The sequence below is a fragment of the Drosophila arizonae genome, chromosome 3 (assembly GCF_054131065.1).
Source record: "Drosophila arizonae isolate 15081-1271.41 chromosome 3, UAZ_ARI_1.0, whole genome shotgun sequence".
Lineage (NCBI taxonomy): Eukaryota > Metazoa > Arthropoda > Insecta > Diptera > Drosophilidae > Drosophila > Drosophila arizonae.
The window spans coordinates 24,995,014-25,019,849 of NC_142923.1; the positions used below are offsets into that span (position 1 = coordinate 24,995,014).

A 24,836-nucleotide genomic window follows, 5' to 3' on the forward strand; every position below is an offset into this window, starting at 1 on the left:
TACTTAAAAATAAAAACTTTTTAAAATCATTAAAAAATCTTCAAGAGCTATTGCTTGTTCGCGGCGCTGGCTGCAATTTATTTTAACCAAAATAAAAAAGAAACAAAACTTCATTTTAGCTAGTTTACTTATATCGCACATAAATCTAATTTGCATAATGACCTATGCAAGAACTGCAATACCAACCACCATTTCGTAGTTTTCTTTTCATAAACAACACAAAAGAAAACAAAAGCAAACAAACAACAGAATACATAACTGGAACAGAAATAAAAAAAAAAAAAATCACAAAAAAAAAATACAAAAACAAAAAAATTAAAAAAAAAAGAAAGAATGAAAACAAAATATAGTGTAAACATTTAGAGCCAAGAGAGTTTCGAGGGATCTATATTAATAATAATAAGAATATATATACATAAATAAATAAATATATTTTACTTATTATTTAGTCTGTATTTTGTTGTAAAACAAAGAATAATAAAAAACCTTAATTTTTAACTATAATCCCAACAACTAATTTAACCATTTTAAGTGATGCTATTATATTTTCGGGGCCAAGAATCTTTGGGATTATTTAAGCTTGTATATCAAGCTGTTTTTCTCTATTTATTTAACATTATTAATTGATCAATTTTGATTATATAAAAACAATCGTAGTACCCATATGTTAAAGAAAAAACATTTTGTATATTTAATTTTTGTAATATACAGTTTCGGTTAGTATAAAAACAGCAGCTGGGCAGCCGACAACAGACACAGAATAATACATACATACATACATACATTTGAAAACTAGTTGAGAGAATTTTGTTGAGTTATATTTGGTCAAGTTAATATGTAATCGGAAAAATAGAAATCTGACTGAATTAGCAGCAGTTGGAGCTCATCATGGAGCTCCGAGGATATACAGTGAATGTCTTGGTTTTATTGCTGGTGTCGCTGGCAAGAAACGAGGATAGGATTGAGTTGGGGCTGTATGCCAACAAGGTGGTGTCTTACGGTGTGCCGACTCCATTGGTGGTCACCATGTCCGGCTATCCCAAGTGCGAGCTGCGGCTGCGAGTTAGCTCGCCGAGATATCTGGTGGCGCAGTGGATCGTTGGCCCAAACATTGAGCCCCCCATGAAACCGTTATTCCAAAAGACGGATAATATTGCGAACGAGTTGAGTCGGCTCCACATCGTGCCCAGTGTGAACCTGAGCTATGAGCGGGGTTACTTTGCGGAGCTGAATGCAACCTTCTGGCAGTCGAGCAACATCCGACTGACCCTAGGCGGCTTGTGCAGTCTAAAGTCTCATTCTGGATTTAATCCAGTTGCCAGGACTATTTTTTTGACTATGAATATATCGCGTGATGTCTGCATTCCCCATGCGGAAGACGAAGCCTGCTTCCATCCAAACACCCCCATGGAGTTCAGTGTGATGTACGGCTCCGAAATCGAGATAAATTTATTAAACAATTGCGGTATGGATACCAATAATATCACCTGGACCGTGATGGACTTGGCAGAGACGAGTGAGTTTAATCCGTATTATTCCAAAACTTAATCCAGCACATTTTCAATTGTAGCAAAGTTGAAAACGTTTCATCACCAATCACTGGGTCTCACCTTGGAACCATACGCTCTGCGCTTTCCCAACGAGTCGGGGCCGTATCGCAATCAATATGTTCTGCAAATTAGCGGCGACTCCGGCGGAAGAATATTTGTAGCACGCTGCTATCTGAAGGCCCTGGCGGAGGCGGTGCAGGCGATCATTAGTGGAGGCATTGTGAGGAATGTACATGAAGAAGAAGAAATCTACATGGATGGCTCGCCGAGTCGGGACTACGCCAAACGGCCAGACGAAAAGCAATTTAATGTATATAACTGGACCTGCAGGTCAAATGATGTCCACAATACAATGTGCAACGGTCGAACTTGGACACGTAATATTAAATACGTTAATAATCTATAGAATAATATATCTAGCATTTTTCTTCTGGTTATTTGCAGAAGCGACCTTTCTTATACCTCGTAAATCGTTTGCTCTTGGCAATAAATATGAGTTTAGCCTGTCAGTGGCTTCCGATATTCATCCTCATCAAATATCGCATGCGCATCAGGTTTTACTAATTGTGGAGTTCAAAACGTTGCAGGTGGAGGTTACGTGCGTAAAGAACTGCGAGTCGAATGCATATGATCCGGAGGAGACTGTACACATGGCGGTCCAGTGCCGCAACTGTGGCAGTTATAAGCCCAAATATGCTTGGTATTTAGACGGATATGAGGCGTCCCAGACAAAGGATCTGCGCATGCGTTTGCAAACTAACAACGAAGAAAGCAAAGTCGTTTTACGCGCTATCACATCTGATTTTCGGATCGGCACCCAGGTGCATTTATTGACGGCGCGCAAAAACCCGATTTATAGCTGTCACATAGCACCGACAACTGGCACTGAGGTCATTACGAAATTCAACGCATGTTGCTGGAAATTTAACGCAAAAGTCAAGCTGTTTTTTGTGTATGCGGATAAAGTATTGATTCATGAATGCGTTTACTGCTATGGCCCAGTGTATTTGCCAAATAATGTGACAAATCTGATGGCGTTGATCTGTGAAAGACATTGGAAATGCACCAAGATACACATGCCATTGGTGACTGTGCATTCGATGGGTGATATACCGACGGAGTCATCCAATGATTTGTGGACATATATTAAAGACACACAGTCTAGCTATTTCAACGTCAATGATCGATTGAGATTCATGGCGGTAGCACAAGCGGCCGCCAATGTAATACGCGAGCCGAAAACCGCGTTAACCTTAATGAAAGCCTTCGGCGAATTTCATCCAAGATCGCTGATCACGCTGAGCTTGTTGGCTAAATTCACAAAAACCCTGGCTATCAATCTGACGCCAATTGATGATATCGATTTGTTGGTTATGATAGAGTGCCTGACCAAGCTGAATGAAAACTTTGAGATCGTCACGGATACGAATGATGCGAGGCACCTTATCCGAATGCCCTATTTGAATACGACGATCGAACTTATTAAGATCAGTAATTTTATGACTGCTATTAACAGGTACATAGCACCTCCGGCCAAATCCATTTTCGATCAGTATAACCAGGCTGTGAAGGATAAGAAACTGCAACAGCCAGTCATTGATGATCTGCTCGAGGAGATCTCTCAAATTGACAGTGAGTTGGTGAAGGAGCATTCGGAGAAATGGGTTAGATCCCTGTGGCAAACGGAGCGACTTTGTCGTTTCCTATCCTCGGCTCGCAAACACGGCGTGGACTCGAATGACACAGCAGGCGTTGTTATAGACACTATGACCCTCGCGGTGCACTGCATGCTATTCAAGCCTGGCCTTGAGTATGCCATCGATACGAATGACGCACGGCATACGGTGTACCTGTCGTCGGAACTGCTTGATGAACTTAAGGATCCCCTCACAAATAAAGTATGCATCAAGATCATCTCAAAAATACGCAGGCTCAACTGGTGGTATCCCGAGGAGAGGCAGCCGAGTAACGAGTTGCTCACTGTGCATGCTAACAAAACCGGATATGAGTTTCAAGAGGAGCTCCGGCTGCATAATAGCCATATTTCCTTTCGAACGGTCACTGGCCGGTTCAAGCCCGCCCTTGATATTCCCAAAAATCGTAAGTGGATTAACAATCTTATCAACTATGGCATTCTTGTTCCACTTCATTCTCTAGTTTACTTAAGCTTTATTTATTTATTTATTATCATCGTAAGGTGTATATCCCATGTGATTTGAATTTACATATTTTCTGCCAATGATGGCATCGAGACTGTCACCACACCCATGCAATTAGACTCTGTTCCATTGGGAAGAAAGTTTAACATGAATATTTCTTGATTTAATTTTGTATTTTACAGAAGAAATTGAGAGTATATTCCAGCAGCTTGATCTCGATACTAGCAGAAGCTATGGCCAACAAATCGAGGGGAAGAGCAGATCAAGAGCCACGGCATCTCAGGATGAATCGGATAATGATGATACTCTCGCAGAAACTGGCAAATATGGGAGTTGCTTGGAATATGGCCAATTGAATACGAAAATGCAACTGCTCGCCTATCGCATGCAGTTACAGCAGAGGTCTATGGTTGCCGTGCGCTTCAAGAACACCACACACCGGCTAAATGTGCTCCTGGTGATGAAAAACCTCCCCACAAATCTAGTGTCTGCCATTGCCGATTCCGAGTGTAGCGTGCCGGCCCACTCGACCAACACGACGATGGTACTGCGCAACAAATGCACTGAGCCGGAACGGGTGTATCTGGTCATACGGCTGTTTAGCGACGATGAATCGGATGGCCCGATACCCGGTGGTCCGGCTAACTTCTCGTTTGTTTTTCAGGTGCGCAGCTGCGACCATTGGAAGCAATCTGAACAGCATTGGCAGCACATTAACTGCCTGCCGGGACTGCAGTATCCAAGGCAGGGGTACATATACTGCAACTGCAGCATGATGGGCACATTTACCAGCTATGTGTACTATGTGCCGGCCATTGCGGTGCCCATCAATATCACCAAGGATATTCTATTCAACTGGGTCGTTCTGAGCGTTTACATTGTCGCGTTGTTAGGCACGTTCATCGTGCTGGTGCTGCTGTTTCGGTATCATAATCATCAGCCTAGCAAAACGATCGCCTGCGACATGACCGACCTGGAGGAAGCCTCAGATCGGGATGTGCACGACCTGTTGATCTACCTGAGAACGGGTTGCCGGGACAATGCTTTGACTACGGCCACGGTGCGTCTGATCTTTGAGACAACCAAGCGGGCTGAGTTGCAGTTTACGCTAATGCAGAATCCGGAGAGTCCCGAACTGACACGCAACTCTACGTATATATTGTGGCTGCGCAGCAGGGATATACGGATACCCACCCGCATCGCAGTTGTCCACAACAACGAGGGACGGTATCCCACCTGGTATTTGTACCACATCGAGGTGATCGACATACAGACGCAGCAGGTGCAGGTGTTCAAGGTGAATCGTTGGGTGCGCCATAAGTTCCTAATCCTCAGCTCATCGATGGTTGTGCGGCCGGGCGACCAGACAGTGGAAGACAGTTGGCGGGATCGATTCGTTGCCGAGTTCGAGCGGCAGTGGCTCAACTGGGGCCTCTGGCAGCCGCTGACCGGCAAGTGGCGGGGCACAGGCATCAATGACACTATGACGCGTGCTCAGCGGGTTTGCATATTCCTCAATAAGCTGATCATAACGTATACCGTGTGCGCATGCGTTTGGGCACCTGCCAAACAGGAGTCGGCGTACCAAGACACCATCTACTTCAATTATCGTTCGTTTTTGTTGATGGTCATTATTAGCCTGATATTGACCAACTTAGCTCAGTATATCCTTGAGTCTCTGCTTTTGCTCAGTCATTGAAATTTGTTAATATGAAAAATAAAAGAAAATTTGCCAAAATGAATTTAATTTAAGGTAAAAGTTTGGGCTTATGGGATAGTGTAGTCAGTTCCAAATAATTTATTTGGTTTAGTATCACATTTCAATTTTGATACACAATTTAATTTTATCTATTTTCATTTTCCAAAAATTTGTATTGCTTTCAAAATGTGTATAATAAGCTAGGTATGCAGCTATTTGCTTTATTTGAAAGGAATAGTATTTTTTTGGGTATTTTTTGGTGCGTTTTGTATTTACTTCATACGATTTCACTCTTCCTCTTCACGTGCGCTAGTTAGTTGTGCGTGTGTGGCAGAAATAATAAAATACTCAGAATCAATTAGTTATAAACCTCTCAACTACATCGTGCTTAATCAAAAATGTCGGAAAAGAAACGAGCTCGCCGCCGTAAAGATGTAAGTCAATAGTTGGAAGCCCATTGAAACACGACGTAAATGTCGCAAGGAAAAAAAAAAACATTTACGTCTTGCGCGATGATTCTGTATATATGAGTATGTGATTGTGCATATATTTATATGCGCGTGTGTGTATATATATTTGCCGTAGTCCAATTGGCATGTTCACTGTGTTTGTTTTCATTTTCATGTACGAAAGAAATGAAATATTGGCGAATCTTCGGTAACAAAACGCTGATATCAATATGTCTATGTGTAAATGTGTATATATATTAGACCGCGTATCAGTGTACCTGAGCGGGGGGCAAGTTCAACTCTACAAACTGGAGCTGCCATGCGGCTTGGCTGTATTTGGCTATGTATGTGTCTATTTACGTGTTGTGATGCCTGTATATATATGCGTGGGTGCTCTGCAATGTTCGGATGCCCCCTGCTTGCGTTCCGGCTATTAATAATATACATGTATACGCTTAAGAAAGCCTACTTTTACACACCTTTTGTATTCAGTTAATTTTCAATTTACTCAGTTTTGTTTGCCTAACAATAACCCTTGCCCCCCACCGGGCGCAATCTAAAACAGCTGTCAGCGGTTGTAATTTTAATACAGGTGTCTGGCAACGCTGTAAATTGAAAGCTTGTGTTGTAAACTCAACTTCGTAGATCAGTTGTATGGATGTATTTTGCGGTCGGGCTGCGCGTCTATGTATGTGTGTGTTAAGATTTGCCGAAGCTGGGTATGCGTTCGTTGTTGACGGCGCTCATCAGGTCTGGCTCTCTTGAAGTCTCTCTCGCTCTCTTTGTCTTTGACACGTTCTCAGGTGCACCCACTTATCAGCGGATTAGTTTGTATTGTGTTGTGCCTGATTTTGTGTTGTTGTTGCTCTTTCTTGGGGAAAGTTTCTTCCACGTACATATGTGTGTGTATATGTAGACATATTGATGTGTATACAACTGATCGTGAGCTGTTTTTGATCGTAAGCACTTGTTTGACCAGCTAGCAGCTGCTGATGTCTACTGCTCAGATTTAATACTTTCTAGACTCGCTTAGCGATTGCAACACGTCACGGCTCGGAAAACAAAAAGTACAACGATCTACTGCATTGCTTATATATGTGTACAATTATTTTCTATATAAATCAAATATAAATACATAATGAGCGACGAAGAGCGCCTTTGTCAAGAGGGCGGCGAGGAGGAGGAGGACGAACAGGAAATCTTTGATGATGGAATGGTACCTATTATAGGATTGATTGTACACATAAATAAGTATATGTTAATAAACATACCGTGTGACGAAATACAATTTTGATGTCGTGGCCTAAATGCGTTGTTTGAAAGTGAAGTTTACATTATATTAAAAAAAAAACCTTTTTATAATATAATTGTGCTTGCCATATACATATTTAATTATTGCCCAGATGTTGTATGAGAATGGAATGAATTTATTGAAAAATTTAGTTTTATAATTGGATTTGCAATGTTTTTGTTTATAGGTTTTTTTTTAACAGTTCAAAATAGAAAAATATGGTGTATTTTACTTTCAAATATAACAATTTCGGATAATAATTGTCAATGATGTATTCATATTTTTAGGAATACACCGAACCCGGACAGCAAAAGGTCGACAAGCCGTCGAAGGATGAGAAGAATGTCGCCAAATGGCTGAAAAAGAATGTGAAGACAAAGAAGACAAAATTTTTGAGTCATGTTGTCGAGTACTTTACGTCGAGTAAAGCCATCGACGCTCTAATGAAGTCCAAATTCGCCGAGGGTGATAATCCTTTGTTTACCACACGTGAACAGGCCGTCGAGTTTTTGGACGTAATGCTGGAGCATAAGTTTTTCCATCGCGCCAAAAAGGTTCCCGTGACACTGGAGGAGCTGCGCGGCAAGTCGGAGAAAAAGTCAGAGGCGAGCAAATCGCATGAAAAGGACAAATCAGAATCGACCAGCGGCAAGACCAATGCCAAGTCCTCAGCGTCCTCGGATAAAAAGGACACCGATCTCGACGTCGATGGAGATGGCGCACAGGCCGCGACTGCCGGTGATAAGAAGGAGAAAAAGAAGCGCAAAATCCGCCTCGACATGCATCCTGAGCAGATCTTTGTGGACGGCTCTGAGGCCTATGTGTGGATCTATGATCCCATTCCGCTGCACTATTGGATCTTTGGCTTCATATTGCTGCTTGGCGCCGTGGGCATTTGCCTGTTTCCTCTGTGGCCGCCGATGCTGCGCAAGGGTGTTTACTACTTGTCCATAGCCGCAGCCGGCTTCTTGGTGTTCATATTGGCTTTAACTGTTGTGCGTCTGATCGTGTTTACCATTGTGTGGGCTCTGACCGGCGGCAAAATGCATTTCTGGATCTTCCCGAATCTGACCGAAGATGTTGGCTTCTTTGCCTCCTTCTGGCCCTTGTATGAGGTAAGTATGTTAGCGAGCTCTGCACGAAAATAAATTAATCGCAATAATCTCATTTCACAGAGCAATTACGTTAATGATGAGTCCGCTGCTACATCCGCCTCAAAGTCTGACAAGAAATCCAAATCTAAATCAAAGAAAAAGGACAAAGACAGCGACGGCGAGGAAGATACGGCTGTTGATGCCGACGCCGATGGCGATGCTGAAGCTGACGCCGATGGCGATGCTGAAGCTGATGCGGATGCGGATGCAGATGTAGATGCGGCACCATTGGAGCCAGAGAAAATTGAGCTTATTAAGGAGCATGATGCCGATATGGAGGTGCGCAAGCGACGCAAAGTTGGTGCTGATGAATACGAGGACGACGACGAAGATATAGCTGAAGGCGTTGATAAGGAACCAAAGGCGCAAGCCAAGGATACCAAAGTTGGGTAAGCAGGCCGCTTATTTTGTTCTATTTAACGAACGAATCTCGTTTGCTATGGCATTTGCTCGAATTTTAACATATAATTTATTGGCCTTGATTTTGTTAACTCGCAATTCAAGTAACTTCTCATAGTAACTCTAGCTGTTAATTGTGTGAATTTATGTTCCTTAATAAATTATAAACTTTTTGAATTCAATATACATTAAGTTTTGTTGCTCATTGTTTTTCTTTTGCGAATTATGTCCTTGTTTTGCATTCCATTTGATTATATATTGATTTCCTTTTATTAAGCATGTCATTCATTCATAACTCTCACCAAAGGCTAAAAATGAAAAGGATCTATTTCGTGAAATATCGAAAACATAGTTAAGCTAGATTTTGAACATTTATGGTAACTGGAAAATATTGCTAAGACGCTAGATTTAAAAATACAATTTTGTATAATAATTCGGGTAATAGGCAAACAAAAGGGCATGGTTAAATGTACCTCAGCTTATTTTATATATTTTAATTTTTTATAATAAATATTGATTAACTGGACACTTAGTTGTATTCATTCCCATTGCAAATAGGCTTAAGCTAAGTTAAAAGACATTGAAGAGATTTTCGGAATTTGTCAAAGAATGTTCTAAATTTTGAAAACAAAGTATGAATCAAGAAATATGTAAATATATTAAAAATAGTTGACAACTAAATATGTATAGATATTTGAAGATCATTATCTTTAAGACCCCATTGTGTAGTCGAAAAGCTAATTGCATTTTTGCCAATCTGTAAATATGCATATGTATTACCACATACATATATAGGGCATTTTGTAACTGGGTTAAGCGTTTCTAATGGATATAAAATCCAAATCCAAGCAATCCCTGTACCATATCAATTCCATTTGCCATTGAAACTCATTCAAGCAGCTCTATTGCAGTCTGTTCTGATTCTGATTGAATTTGAGCTTCTACCTAAAGTGTGGATATTAAGTTTCAAGATTAACCCATTAACTGAGTAAGTTTTATGAATTTTAATTTATCACACTCATACACATGCACACACATACACATACAGACACACTTTTTTTTGGCTTTTGTATTAAATTTCAATTGTTTACTATATGTATATGATTTGTTTCGAAATGATTTCACTGATAACCGTCAGTCTATTTATTGATAGTCTCACTAATGAAACCCTCCTCTCTTGCAGCACGCCACGCAACTCAGAATCGGATTCGGAGAGCTCAAGCAAAGATTACGAAATAATTAGTTCAAGTGAAGTGCAAAACGTTGCGGGCAACTGAGTGGAAGTAAATAATTGCAGCAGGGGCAGCCGGGGCAGCAGCAGCAGCAGCAGCAACGGAAGCAGGAGTAGCAGCAGCAGTAGCAAAACGAAACTCGGACAGATTCTATGCTTTACTGTATTTAAATCAACTACATCCAATTCTAGCTAATTGATAAGGCAAATCTAACAACAATTCACGTTGATTCCAAGCAGATTGAAACATATGTCGGGCTTTTCCCGGCCATTAAGCAGTCCATAAATAGAAATTCAAATTGTTTTCTCTGTAGTAAAAATATATATATATATATATATATATATATATATATATATATATATATATATATATATATATATATATATATTTAGTTATATATATATATATATATATATATATATATATATATATATATAATTTAGTTTTTTGATATTGTGCCTAATGAATTCCTACCATAGACAAACATATGGCCCAAAGCATTTCGGGTTTGCTATTCTTTTAAGCCTATTTACGGCACGAGCTCTCAAATTGTTTTCTCAAACAGCAATAATTACATTTGATTATACACAAACAAATTGCGTGCAGCTCAATGTTTTGTTTATTTTTAATTGTTTGTTTTTTAATTGAGTGCAAGCAACAATTGCAATTGATAATAATGTTTACGCGATGTGCATGATTATGATTATACAAAAATACATAAATATATACAAATATACTTATACATGAATATATATATACACACATACAATATATATATATTTGAAGTACGATCATTTACTTTAAATGTAATTAAAGCATTGAAATTAGTAGTGTAAACATTTAATTAATTAATTATTAAAATAAAGCTAGGCAATTCTGATGTGAGAAATCTTAAAAAAAAAAAAAAAACAAACAAAATACTCGTTTCAATTACATAATAAAAAACGCATTTAATTATTAGAAAATTTATACAAAATATATGCCTAAGTATATAAACAAATCTAGTTTAAAGTTCGTCCTTGAAATGACGCTCGATGTGGTATTGGTCCAGCCAATGATTCAGCCAGTACCAGACGAGGCTAGGCCTGAGCACTCCACATATAATGGTAAGGCCTGCTAGCTGCGGTAGCAATTTGAATTATTTATTATGCATAAGATATATAGATATTATATTGCCCATATATTCACCACAATCAGACCATATGCCAAGCCGTACATGATCCAAAATATGACGCTAGCACAGATGGTCAGGCAGTTGGCTACCGCATTTCGATGATGTTCTGCTTCTAGAGAATTGTTGAGGGGTGTCTTTGGGTTTCGTGGCTCGCTTATTTTCTGGAATATAAATGTGTAGATGTGTAGAACTGCGTAAAACAGATAAAGCGGAATTACTTTTCAGCTTATTTGTAAGATCTTGTTAGTACATCTATATCTATATCTATATCTATATCTATATCTATATCTATATCTATATCTATATCTATATCTATATCTATATCTATATCTATATCTATATCTATATCTATATCTATATCTATATCTATATCTATATCTATATCTATATCTATATCTATATCTATATCTATATCTATATCTATATCTATATCTATATCTATATCTATATCTATATCTATATCTATATCTATATCTATATCTATATCTATGTCTATATCTATATCTATATCTATATCTATATCTATATCTATATCTATATCTATATCTATATCTATATCTATATCTATATCTATATCTATATCTATATCTATATCTATATCTATATCTATATCTATATCTATATCTGATATTCTCATCTATTGTGTTATGATTTCCGTTTTATCGTTCCGAGTTAAGAGATGTATGGGTTTGGTCATCATTTCCGCGATCTTCTGATGCACTGCTTCATCTACTATCCACATATCTCGGTGTTTTTTCTTTTGCTGTTTCGGCATTTCCCGCTCCTCGGATGTGAATTCCTTACTGGATCTCAAATGAACTTCATCCACTGATTCGTCAATTTGCAGCTGCACAGCTTCGAATTTAATGCTGCGCCTGTGGGTCCTGTGCCTGAACGGATGGGCTGGCCACACGGGTTGGTAAAATTTTTTCTTACGCTCGAGGACTCTACTTCTTGCCGAGGAGTCGTCAGTAGGCGTAGTGCTTGCCGTATGGGCGACAGGTGTAAAGAGCGCTTCCAAGTTAATTATATTAGTGTTATCCTCGTTCAGCTTTTGTCGTGGTCGTATATCTGGAGTACGGAACTCGTAGATGCCCGAGGCAGGTGGACACCTGCCAATAGCCGGACTTAGGATATACTGCTTCAATCGTCCGGTGCGCGGCGTGATGCTGGCCAACATCTTGGGCCTGATGATCTCACTGCTGGCATATTGAAGCGTTGACATGGTCTTTACAACATGAAATGTTTTTGGCTGACTCTGGCGTGACTTCTCCTTAAGGACGTCCAACAGTTCCCGCAGCATCTGGTATCGGAGCTCAGGTGCGGGCTGCTGGCTTGTCGGCGTTTCCAGGCCAAAGCACGATTCGTAAAGCGTGGAACCAGTTACCGTTGAATTGGACGGCGTTGGAAATGGAACTGGTTCACCTTTTGAGCTGGATCCATGAGCTGATTCATCAGCAATTTCAATGCTGAAGTCTTCTTCAGGCTGCTTGTCCTTAATAATATTTGGCTGGGTTTGATTGGGTTTTGATTTTGGTTCCATTTGAGTTTTCGAACTAGTTCGCGAGCCGCAGGAGTCCATTGCTGAATGTAGCCGACAACTAGGCTTATGCATGCCTTGGCAACTCTTTGCTTTGACTTGGCTCTTCTCATTCATCAGCTTTTTTTTACTCTTGCGATTTAAGCCACATTTTTGGCAGCTCTGATTTCTGGGAGGCAGCTCTTTGGACGTCTCGTTGGTATTGATGGCTCCGTAGTGCACTTTGCCGGCAGTTTTCAGTGGCTTCTTTTCATCCAGCCTTGAGCTCTCCCTCAGTTTTTTATTTTTTGCAAAGAGACCACCAAGCAGAGACCACATCGAGTTGCGATTGTTGGATGGGCTCTGCCCCGCCTTCGGTGGCGCCGAACCCCCCCGCTCGAGCCGAGCCCTGTTCTGATCAGTTGAGTAAACTTTGCTCGGATACTTTTCATCAGCTGCTGATTTATTTGTGGAATTTAAAGGCAATTCGTTTGACATGTCATTTGGTGGTTGGAGTAGCTCGGTCGCCATGGACTTTTCTAGGAGCTTGAACTCTTGGTCAGCGTCATTCTTCAGGATTTCGGAGCGCGTCTCGTCGCTGTCGTTGGGATCGCTGATCTGCAGGCTTTCCATGAACTGCAGCAGACCCTTGACGGACTCTGTGTGAGCGCTCCCGATGTGTTCCTCCTCCTGCTTGTCAATCAGGCTCTTCTGCAGGTGCAGAGCGTCGTCAGTCAGGGGGTTGGCCGACCCGGGCCCTGCGCCCGGACGCTGCTCCATTAGCCACAGGAGCTTCTCAATTATCGACATTGGCACCGTCTCTGGCTCGACGAGGGCCGGCGGCTTCTCCTCAACGTAGGGCGGCTCCTCGCCGCCGCGACTGCGCACCGACTGCTGAAGCACGGGCAGTGTGGAGCTGACGCTCTTGTGGCTGCTGCTGCTTGTGCTGCTGCTGGAGGCGCTGCTGTCGGATAGACCCGACTGGGCCACCGCCTTCATCATCTCGTGCAGCCGCAGAGGGGCGCCCACACTATAATTGTGACGCGGGCGCTCGGCTGGCGGCGCCGAGGGCACATCGAAGGGCGACGACGACGAACAGTCGCTGCTCGGCTCCGACTCGAAGCTGGAGAGCCGTGTAGGCGGCAGATCGGCGCGCTGCTTGATATGCAACGCCCTGGGCTGGCGCAGCATGAGGCGGGCGCTCTCCACGACCAGGGCATCCTCCGACGGACCATCGTACACTTCGAACGGCGAGAACTGGGTGGCCAAACTGCTCCCGATGGTCTCCTCCTGCTTGGGCGGCAGGCCGCCGCCCTTGGCGCGCACCTTCTGCTTGGCCAAGATCTCGGACAGAACCTGGGACAGTGGCGGCAGCGGACGGCTGCAGTGGGTGCGCAGCGGACGTCCGAAGAGTCGACGGCGCTTGGATATGGCGCCGCCGGATGTGTCCGTAATCGGCTTGTCCAGCGGTATGAAATCGCTGACAAACAGATTGTCATAGAAGCTGGGCTGATGATTGCGCAGATGCACGGGTCGATTGAATACCTCGTGCGCAAATGCCACCAGATTGGGCATATCCTCGGTGGGCTGCTCCCACAGCGACTCGCAGGCCTTGGCGGCGCTGACTGGAGGGGACGGCGGTGGGGATGGCGGCGGTGGCGGCGGTGCCGTCAGCTCGGGCTTAATCTCGGCATGCTTCGGCTCGGCTGCAGCACCCTCATCCTGCTTGCGCTGCAAGCGCTGCGGCTTACGGTAATGGCCAAAGCGTCCCATGTATAGTTTGTGGTTCTTGTTGGAGTTCTTGTTGTTGGATTTGGTTTTCATCGGCTGCTCTTTCTCCTGCTGCTGTTCCTGCTGTGGCTTTTCTGCTGCTGCTTCATCTACTGAGGGCTTGCGCTCTCCGCCACACTTCAAGCAATTGGCCTTGCGCCTGGACTTGGGCTTCTTGGCGCTCATCGCCACCTTCACACGCACCGAGCTGTGGCGCGCCTCCTCGCTGCGGCGACGCTCGGCCAGCATTCGCTGGCGCACCGCTGCCTTCTCCTCCTCGTCGCTGGAGGAGCTGAGGTAGGCGCGCGGACGACGACGCCTTCCGCACACTTCGCACCACAGCTCCGGCGGCGGAGATATGTGGAGGATGGAGCGAGGCAGCTTCTCGCAGAGGCACCAGGTCGGCGATGTTCCATAGCTAGACATTTTCTTCAGATATAGCGTGTATAGCTCGTACAAACGAAACATTAACAATAATTCAAATTCAAAATGTCGACCGTCAAATGCGACGAAATTTCCATTAATATTTTCCCTTTCTTGTTTGTATTTTTATTTATATTTTGTTTGCTGTGCGCTGTGAAGAAGCCAGGGCTCGACTAACTGTATCCCGAACTCAGCAGCTCCTGGTTAACGGTCACCTCTTGGCAGGTATCTCAACGGCAACTCCGTTCTCGATTGAGGCCTAACTTTGTTTCCTACAACTTATGCAGTCTTGAGAGCTGCTGTGCAGTGTTGCAAACTGCAGCAAAAAGTGCGGCCAATTAGCCAACTGAACTTGTAGATCTTCTGAACAGAATGGCAGGAACTTTTCACAATGTATAATGAAACAGCTGACTAAACGAGCTCTAATGGAATAATTAGTTTTAAAAGGCTTCTTACAGTTGATGTAATTATAATAATTATATTTAGGCCAGGTATAGAAAAGGTTTTATTGTGAATAATATATAATTATTAGAATTGTAATGACAATAGAAAAATATTTACAATATATTAATTTACCATTTTGTATATATGTATATTATATGTATGAATTTTTTCGTTTATATACATATATCTCATTCCATAACTGAGAGAACTTTTTCTAATTGTCTGCCAATTTTTATTAAATTGATATTTTATAATAATAATTTAATGTATCATCAATTTTTTTTCCCATAATTTGAAGCACTAACTAGTAAGTTAAACCACATTTTTATTGACACTGATTTTATAAAAAAAAGCACAAAAGTGACCACAGGGAGTCAACTCATATTTCTATATTTAAATTGCATCGCATGTCCACCTAAGTGATTTTTCATGTAGCAAAAGAAATAATTGAAATGAGCGAAGTTTTGATTTCATGAAAAAGTTGGTTCCAATCATATACTCTGTAAATCAGCTATATAGTAAATTAGCGTTTGATCATTTTTAAATAATAATATACATATAATAATAATCTTTAATAATAATTGACAATATTATATATAATATGTTCTGCAAATTTATATGATACAAAATGCTAATATTAAATATTGATAATAATTGTCCAAAATACTTAATATGTGTGCAATTAGGTAACTACTGTAAATAATGAGCCTATACCAAATATTTTATACGACTACATATTTTTCTTAAAGCAAAATAAAACAAAATAAATAATAATACAGAAAAATATTTATACTTTTTTATGTGTATATATACATACATATATAGTAATACAATAATATTAATTTTCTTGAGACCTAAAAATGAATAATATTTAAATATTCCAGTTTTGCTAGCTGAAAGTAAAATTCTAAAGCTTTTTTAAACTTTGTTTGCGTGGGAGATATTTTCAATAGAATTTCAGACAAGTTCATAGCAAAGTCCATTACCCCTACCGAATTTAATCAACAGCTTCAAGCTTATGCTGTGCCCTTGTTTTCCATCATTTTTATTTAAAGGCAGATTTTACGACAATTTAAGTGCAATCATAATACCAGCTTCGATTTGTTGCCATTTTATAGGCTTTGCATTCATTCAGCTAACCTCGGTGGAAATCTGTAATGCGGTTTGTCTGCGCGCGCCAGAGTCAAAGAACGCATTAAAAGCGCATTGGCCGCAGACCGGCGAACGCAATGTTGTTCAGCATTTCCGGCTCATTGGACAGCAAAAGGCGGAAGGCGAAAGGCAAAAGGCGTTGCATACTTTGGGGCGCATTGCAAGTACATTGTACAGTCTATACAAAAATCAAGCTGGACCATAAATTATTAAACTACTATTCGTTATGGTAGCACGAAGCACGTTTTGAATTACAGGCCAGTTGGTTCAGATTTATGCGAACTATTGGCCATAAAAATATGTGATGCGTGTGTATATATACATATATATAAATATATGAGTATGTATATATGTTTATATATCGGTATATCGTTGAATCATATTTGTGCCTAATTGTGCGCTGTATTCAATTGTCGTAGCATATGAAAGATATGTATGTATATATATACATGCATATGTACATATGTATATGTATATATGTATATTCCGTATGGATCCACAATTGTTGCTGGCCATAGAAATTGTTTGGTTGCACTCGTTTGGCATTTTAATGCATTTTATTGCATTTCTTTTGGCATTTCTTTATTTTCAGCATTTTTACTTTGCCATGGAATTTCCGTATGTTTCTTTTACTGTTTATATATACATATCTATATATATATTTTTTGGTTTTGTTTTATTTTTATATATATATTTATACTTTTTAAAAGAGTAAAAGGGAGTATATTGAATCTCTTTGCATATAGCTTATTTGATCAAAAATCAATAAATTTTTTGTTGCTATTGGAGCTGAAGACTTTAAATTTGGAATATGTATCGGTATATACTACAATAATCATTAACAATATATAAGTTAAGACTTTCGACAATCTAAGGAGGCTGGAGAATCCAGTCAGACATTCAAGGGGAGAACCTAACCAGTTGAACAGATTTAGTTCAGTTTATATTCGGACCAGACACAGTTCAGACTTATTGTTCCAAATTATATGAAATATATTATTTCATCGAACACCAAGTTGTTATATATTCACAAGAACCCAACACAGCGTCCCCAATCACTAGTACTCTAGTGTGGGTGCGCTTAACTTATATAACAATATAAAATATATAGAGTAATTTACATCCATTGAATGACATACGTTGAACTCTAACCTTTTTACATAGTTGATTGATATCGCCTAAAAGCCAAATAAAATATCTACTATATCTACTATACTATCTACTATACTAATATCTACTATACTTCAAATGTTTACTATAAAACCTATTTACTATTTAAGGATGTATTTCAGCTAAACACTCTAAGTTTGCTGCATTTATACATATTTCAATCTCAGGTCCACTCATGGCTCTGCCTAGTCCAGCTATGAACGTCTATTACTGCAGTCGGATATGCCCGGCCATGAAGCTCTTATTTGTTTTGCTGCTGTTGATTTTTGCTTTACTCGGTTGGCGTGGCTTTTAGTTGGCGTTTATTGCATTTGGCCAGCATTTAAAACGCGAATGGGCTGCCGTAATTCAATGTGTGCCAACTATTTCGAGGGCGCGTGCCGCACACTCACAATGGGCGTGGTCAGTAGCCTGGTCATGAATTTTTACTGGGCATTCAAGTCCGCAAAGTGTTTGGTAAAGAGAGATGGGCATTGTTTGAAGCAAAAAGTGTAATTAACTTTTCATTCTTGTTTTATTATTAAAGTTAATAAGTGGATTTCTTCATATAACAATTGCCTAAATTATAGTTAAATTATATAAGAAATAATTTTTTTTGTTATAAGTATATTTTCTAAGTAATTAAAGTAATGTAAAAATCAGTAAAAATATAAAATTATTATTATTGTAAACTTATAAAATTATTCATCTCCAGCGAGAATAATATCAACAACCCACTAGCACCCAAATCCCTTAGCTACTGATCTGTCACCCTCTGGAACAAAGAAATTTATAATCATAAACAATGATTAAATTTGGTGACAAATATATACTATATGTGGCATTAAAAAAATTCAGTAAAAAAAAATTAATAAATAAAATATTTAATGCAAATAATTAGATAAAAGATGTAAATACTTGTTACTAGACCATATATAGTTTAAGGCTTAGAGAAGACTGCGTTACAGCGTCATAGAGAAGCAATATTAATTGTTTAAATGAACAAAAATTAGATTTTTATTAGAGTTTTGCGCTTGTTTTTATTTAAGTAAATAAATAATAAATTAAAAAAGGTAAATACACTAAATAAATATGAAACAAATAATTAAAAAATATATAGAATTAAAAAATTAGAAAAGATATTTTTAAATTTAATTAAAAATAAATAATAAACAAATATAAACTAAAATTAAAATTAAATGGGAATTGTATTTATTTAGTCGGTTAACTAGTCAATCAGCTATTTTGCCGATGAATTAGTTACTTAACGATATTTATATATGTATGTATATGTATTTATATTCATGTAAACTTAAATAGGTTATGTTTGAGCTACTTCCCCAAGGCTTTAGCCTAGTCTATTTCTTTATTTTTGTTCTCCCTGCTTGAGGCACCATGAAATTTAAAAGTCAGCTTCTGTTGACTGCTGCTGCTACGTGACTGCTGCGTGTCTGAGTGTCCGTGTCTGTGTTGCTGTCTGTGGCCGTGGCTGTGGCAGTGGCTGTGGTTGTGTCTGTGTCGATGTCTGTGGCAGGTGGCACATGCATCAGCGGGCACACATACATGTGTGCAACGCACCGACTGTTTACTTATTTAACACAATTTGTACATTTCATAACTCAAGACGATGCCAGCTCTGTTGCACACGTGGCAAGTGGATGTGGCAGCGCGCGTTTTGCTGCCACGCATGCGTAACTGCCACGCCTCTCGACTAGGTTTTCGGGGCGTCTTCTTATTTAATGGAATTTTAAATGCAACTATCCCGTTTTGGGCGCTGTGCATTGTACGGCTTCCTCTACGGCTGTCGTGGCAAGTTTGTTGCCATAAGTGGAAAGTGTTGTCAGGCATCCTGAAAAGGTGTTGCAGCTAGCGAGAGGAGCAGCATCAGCAGCAGCAACGCCGGCAGCGGCAGCGCCACTGACCCAAGTCTCTAAGCATTGTGACAACCTTGAAAAGCACTCAACAAATAATGCCACCCAAATTTCTTACATCCCCATATAGAGGGGAACACACACACACTGAGGCACACATATGTATGTAGAGACACCCGCACGCCCACACAGACATATTGGGCAAACAATGAAGTATTTACCCAAGTCTTTCGTCCATAATTATGAAACACTCTCGTGCTGATGTTGTTGGCAAAAGCTCACGTATTCGCTGCTTCGACACTTCACAGTTCAAAATGCCTTATCCGAGTTTTTCCTTTTAGGCAAAAAGTCAGTTTCAACTCTCAGGGTGACTCTGAGAAGCAGTCAGAAGAAATTTAGCAAGGACAGAAATAAGCAGAGGAATCCAAGTTGAGGCTGATGGCCATATTTATATTTATATAAGAACTTGTTAATTTAGAAAATAATGAAACTTAAAGCATTGAGGAACAAGATAGTTGTAAGCTAAGGATTAAATGTAATAATAATAATTAAAATATGTGATAAAAATAATTAATATTTTACAATTAATAATTTAGTTGAATAAAACAAAAACAAAAGCATTTTTTAATATTTTAAAATAGTATAATTATTAATTATATGTGTCATATATTTTCTAAATAAACTTATTTTTTTATTTTTAGTAATAGCCATTATGAAAAAATATGTAAATCAAAAATATATATTAATGATTATAACGTGTTTATTATAAATGCAAATATTTGCAATATTATAAAGAAAAATAATTTTGTTATATTTTAATTATTTTTACAATTAATGATGAATATTTATTTTATAATTATTACTAATAATGTGATATAATTATAATTAATACGACATTCTTATCATTCCTATTTAAGAGCGCTAGTAGACCCAATGAGTGTATAGTAGTGAGGCGCTCATAGGATGTAAAGAGATTGCGGCCAGTCGTGCTCAATGCTTTAAAAGCTTACTTCGCTCTCAGGCAAACCGATGGAGTCGGCGTTCGGGGCTTCAGTTCTAATTGAATGCTGCAGCAGGTAGTACAACCACAGAACAGACGAAATGTGCCAATGGACTAGCTACATACATACATACCTACATACATACATAAATACATACATATGTCGTGATGAACAACACGACAGCTAGAATCGTCTATAAATAAAATGCGCAAATGAAATAAAGTTGAAGCAGAACTTAATTTAAATTTAGCTTTATAAATATATTTATAAAATATAAAAAATGTACTAAATATGAAAATATATATAAGAAATATTTAAAAATATTTAAGCGTATATAAAAATATTTAAAAATGTATACAAAATATTAATTAAAAGTAGGTAAAAATATATAAAGCATTAACTTTAAGAATATATACGAAATATAAAAATAAAATTCAAAAATATTGTTGTACATAAAAAATATAAATATACATATATATGCATATAAAAAGTGTATTAAATTGCACACATAATGTTTGCCTTAAATCAAAGAATAAAATAAAATGAATAAAATTATACAAAGAAAATGACTTTACAAGGGCTAGAAGCCTTTAATAAATTATAAATTTCTTTAATAGTTTACTTTATATTTAATATATATTTTATATGATTTAAAACGTAGTATTCTATATCTGTTTATAATTTTTTTCTAATTCGTGCTCATCAAAAAGTTATTTTAATTTTAATTTTTTTTGTTTAATTTTTTTTTTTTTTTAGCAAATAATTATAATATTGGTTATTATTAAAAATTTTTTTCCCTTTTACATAGATTTTTTAAAACTAATAATAGAAAAGACAATAAAGCAAGTGTTATAAAATTTTATATATACTCAGGAACGATTAAAATTTCTAATAAATAATACTAGTAGTAAAATAATTGTCTAAAATCTTTAGAAACTTTTTCAAAGAATTTTACTAACATTTATGCTCAAGCCTTTCATAACAGCTAAATTGTTCTGTGGCTCTTGGCTTATTATTTATTTGTTGGTTGGTGTTGAGCGAATATTATAGATAAAAACGTGCTTGCCCACAAAGTGCTTAAAAAAATGTATATATATTTTGTATATATATGTATATGTATAAGTGTAAGCTGTATATATGTATTTGCATAGTGTACTCTGAATGCAGTTTTTAGCTGCTGAGGCTTTGCTGGTTAGCCAGCAACTTCCGCTTTCATAAAAGCACTCCTAAAGGTAATTGTTTAAAAATATATTTCATTTTATTATGGCGCACTGCTGCATAGTTGCAAATGCCCCCCCGCACCAGTTCAGTTTCGCCCCATGCACAGACCTGTCTAGTCATGTTTGTGTGTGCTCTGTGTGTGTGTGTGTGTGTTATGCCCATGTCAATTTCAGCAACTCTAACAAACTAACCAACAAAATTTGCTGCTGTTGCGGTTTATTTTGTGTTGCAAAAATATGTAGCTGCCCCTTTGCCCTCTAACAGCTGATGCGCACCGCCCACCGATGGCCCCTCTGTCCCCACCATTTGAATGTTCAGTGGCGCATTGTTGAGCCTGACTTTTTGCTGGACGCGCGTGGAACGCCAGTTTGTTGTGCTGTGCATTGCACTGTTTTCTGTTGTTAGTTGGCCTGGCTTGTTATTTTGGCCAAAAGCTGTTAAATTGCACAAAACAAAGCAAAATAACAGCGGAAAGTGTATGTACCATAAGCAAGTGTGTGTGTGTGTGTCTGGGTGTGTGTTCAGCTACCTTTAACACACACACACCCACACACACACACACACACAATGTGCATTTAGCTTGGGCTGACAAGTGACCAAGTGCGAAACATCCAACAGCAACTATTTCGCCTACAAAACTCAACCCTAAATTGGGCTATAAATATTACAGTGGTTAGCTAAAGTTGATGTATGTGCATATGTATACATTCATATACGTATGCTTTATACATTTGTATATATATATTTGTTGTTGCTTGACTGAGAAGGAATCTCACAATTCTACATAAAAGTCTAAATAGTTCGGTAAAGCATTCTGTCTTAAAACATGGGCCATACATATTTCTAATAGTTGTAAGACTTAAAACGTTATTCGGACATTTATTATTTATTTTAGTTTATTTATTGTCCTGCTTCCGCTTAGTTTTAAATCTTCTCAAAGATTTCATATATATTTATTCATATATGAATTTATTTTTTGTTGTTAAAATTTTTGAGCTTTATTTATATTTATGTATTTTTTTAAATTGATATTTTATAGTTTAATTTATTTAATATAACTAGTAAAAAAATAATTATAATTGTCATTATTTTTTAAATTAATACTGTTTTATTTTATTTATTTTTAAATTTATATAAATATTTTTTATTCTAATCAACATTTGATTCAACAATCATATAAGCTACATTTTTTTTTTTAGTTTATTTTAATCATTTTATGTTAATAATAAAACTCTAATTAAAAATGACTTCCAAACAATAATTTTTTTACACTATGCTTAAATTTAATTATGAGTTTCCTTAATTGAAAAAATGAACTTTTGAATACTTTGGTCATCTTTAGTTCAGGTTTTTTGTAGGTGGCTTTTCATGCCATTTTTTTCTTGCGTGCTCTTTAGAGTTTTGGCCCTGTGAACTTTTGAAGAAAACTCAGTTTTTATTTAGCCAAGAATAATAATTAAAATATTTTTTTTAAAACTTCGGCGCAGCTGGCACACGCATACACATAAGAACTATAAATAATTTAATCAAGAGCCATAAAGCGAATATAAAAGAAATATAGGAAAATAAGTTATTTCGCCTTTTCCAGCGCTTTCAAAGGTTTCACTAAAAAACAATTTATGATTTTATTTTTTTTATTATAATTTATGTTTAAGATGTGTTAAGAACTTTTGCATTGAACCACGCGTTTTTTTTTTTTTTTTGCACTTTGTTGGCCAAGAAAAGTTTTGCGGCGTTTGAGCCGTTAGCATTTTATCTGACTGGCCGAGCTTAACTTTCGGCTACTCAAAGTATCGGGCCACGCTTATTTGTTATGAAAACTTCAAGTGGAGCGTAGCTGAGCCAAGGACGAGGACGAGAACTATTGCTACGACTTAACGTCTATGAAAAGCTGCTCAAGTGCAGCCCTTTGACTAGGAGGCAAAATGAAAACTGAAAACTGAATAACTGAAAAAAGTATGCGTCTCGGCCTTAACTTTCATTCCTTGGCTGCAAGCAGTTGATTTCCTCTTTCTATGTATGTATGTACTTACTACTACTTATGTACAGGAAGTTGTTGGCTTCCTAAACGGATATACTGACTTCAAATAGTATGTTTTTTATTTTTATTTTTTTTATTGTTGCTCCTGCTAAGCTGCATCCTTTTATGCCGTTTTTGTGGCACTCTTTGCTGTTGTTGTTTGCCAACAGGGAAGCAGGCAAAGAAGCAAACGATGATTTCTTTTTGCCACAAAAAGGGGAAGCACTGGCTATGGTGGTGATAGCATGCAGTAGCACGTGCCTGACGTGTGCACAGTGGGACATTTCTAATTGGCATGCAGAAAGCGCGAATAGTTTTTTAATACATTATTATAGATATATATTTTAAATTATTGTAATTATTAATTTAATTAATGAATATAATACATTTTATTGATTTTATGTATTTTATATTTAATATATTTATATATTTTTTTTATTTATATATTTAAGTGTTTAATTAATTATTAATGACTTATTTAATTGGGAAATATTTTATATATATTTTTTATATATTTTATATTTATATTTCTTTAAAATATATATATTTTTCATTATTATTATTACTTTATTATTATTATTATTATTATTATTATTATTAATTTGTATTACTTAAATACTTAGGCATTACTCATTTAATAAAATATAGCTTTTAAAGATTTATTTGATTGGGAAATATTTTATAATATAATTTTTATTACCTGGAAATTTTCCCATCATTATTTAATATTTATTTTTTTCTTTTATTATCAACATCTCTTATTTTATTATTTATTTTTATTTTATTTTCCTTCTGTCTCAAACTCTTTTCTTTTCATTCTTACTTACATATATACCTTTTGATTGCAAAGTCGTTTCAATATTATTTTGATTCCTTTTCTTCCTCTCGATTGCATTCTTTTCTCTTAGTTGTTATATTCTACTCTCTTTACTACTATTCTCTATTTACGATTTTCTTTCTATCTGTTCAATCTATTCGATTTCAGTTATCCTCTTTTTCTTCTTATATGTATCTTCTCGATTTTTGTTATTTTCTTTTCACTTTCTCTATGCTCTAATCTGTTGTTTACCATTCTTTGCTGTATATAAGTACCTTGTATACTGTCTAGTTACCCCCCCCCCCCCCACTCCTTCACCCCCTTCTCTCTACTCTAATAGTA

The 24,836-nt window shown here is 37.7% G+C and overlaps 3 protein-coding genes across 6 annotated transcripts; 2 read left to right on the plus strand and 1 right to left on the minus strand.

The window, feature by feature from the left end:
* Positions 1-95: 95 nt before the first annotated feature.
* LOC108611229 (uncharacterized) lies at positions 96-5,451 on the plus strand. Of its 2 annotated transcripts, XM_018003746.2 has the most exons (5): positions 96-1,516; positions 1,571-1,927; positions 1,995-3,650; positions 3,892-4,253; positions 4,374-5,451. In XM_018003746.2, the coding sequence occupies exons 1-5, from the start codon at positions 889-891 to the stop codon at positions 5,406-5,408; spliced, it is 4,038 nt and encodes a 1,345-aa protein (XP_017859235.1). In that variant the 5' UTR covers positions 96-888; the 3' UTR covers positions 5,409-5,451. The 2 variants fall into 2 exon arrangements, with proteins under 2 accessions (XP_017859235.1, XP_017859234.1); XM_018003745.2 differs by having other exon boundaries at positions 3,892-5,451.
* A 231-nt stretch (positions 5,452-5,682) lies between these two features.
* Positions 5,683-10,308, plus strand: Trp1 (translocation protein 1). 2 transcript variants are annotated; one of them, XM_018003757.2, is made up of 4 exons: positions 5,683-5,842; positions 7,436-8,263; positions 8,324-8,691; positions 9,885-10,308. In XM_018003757.2, the coding sequence occupies exons 1-4, from the start codon at positions 5,807-5,809 to the stop codon at positions 9,976-9,978; spliced, it is 1,326 nt and encodes a 441-aa protein (XP_017859246.1). In that variant the 5' UTR covers positions 5,683-5,806; the 3' UTR covers positions 9,979-10,308. The 2 variants fall into 2 exon arrangements, with proteins under 2 accessions (XP_017859246.1, XP_089321262.1); XM_089465136.1 differs by lacking the exon at positions 5,683-5,842 and adding an exon at positions 6,859-7,073.
* A 549-nt stretch (positions 10,309-10,857) lies between these two features.
* Positions 10,858-15,112, minus strand: LOC108611231 (uncharacterized). Of its 2 annotated transcripts, XM_018003749.2 has the most exons (3): positions 11,326-15,112; positions 11,122-11,268; positions 10,858-11,053 (listed from the first exon to the last, which is right to left on the minus strand). In XM_018003749.2, exon 1 carries the CDS (start codon positions 14,862-14,864, stop codon positions 11,745-11,747), a length of 3,120 nt encoding a protein of 1,039 aa, XP_017859238.1. In that variant the 5' UTR covers positions 14,865-15,112; the 3' UTR covers positions 10,858-11,053; positions 11,122-11,268; positions 11,326-11,744. The 2 variants fall into 2 exon arrangements, with proteins under 2 accessions (XP_017859238.1, XP_089321258.1); XM_089465132.1 differs by having other exon boundaries at positions 11,122-15,112.
* Positions 15,113-24,836: the final 9,724 nt, after the last annotated feature.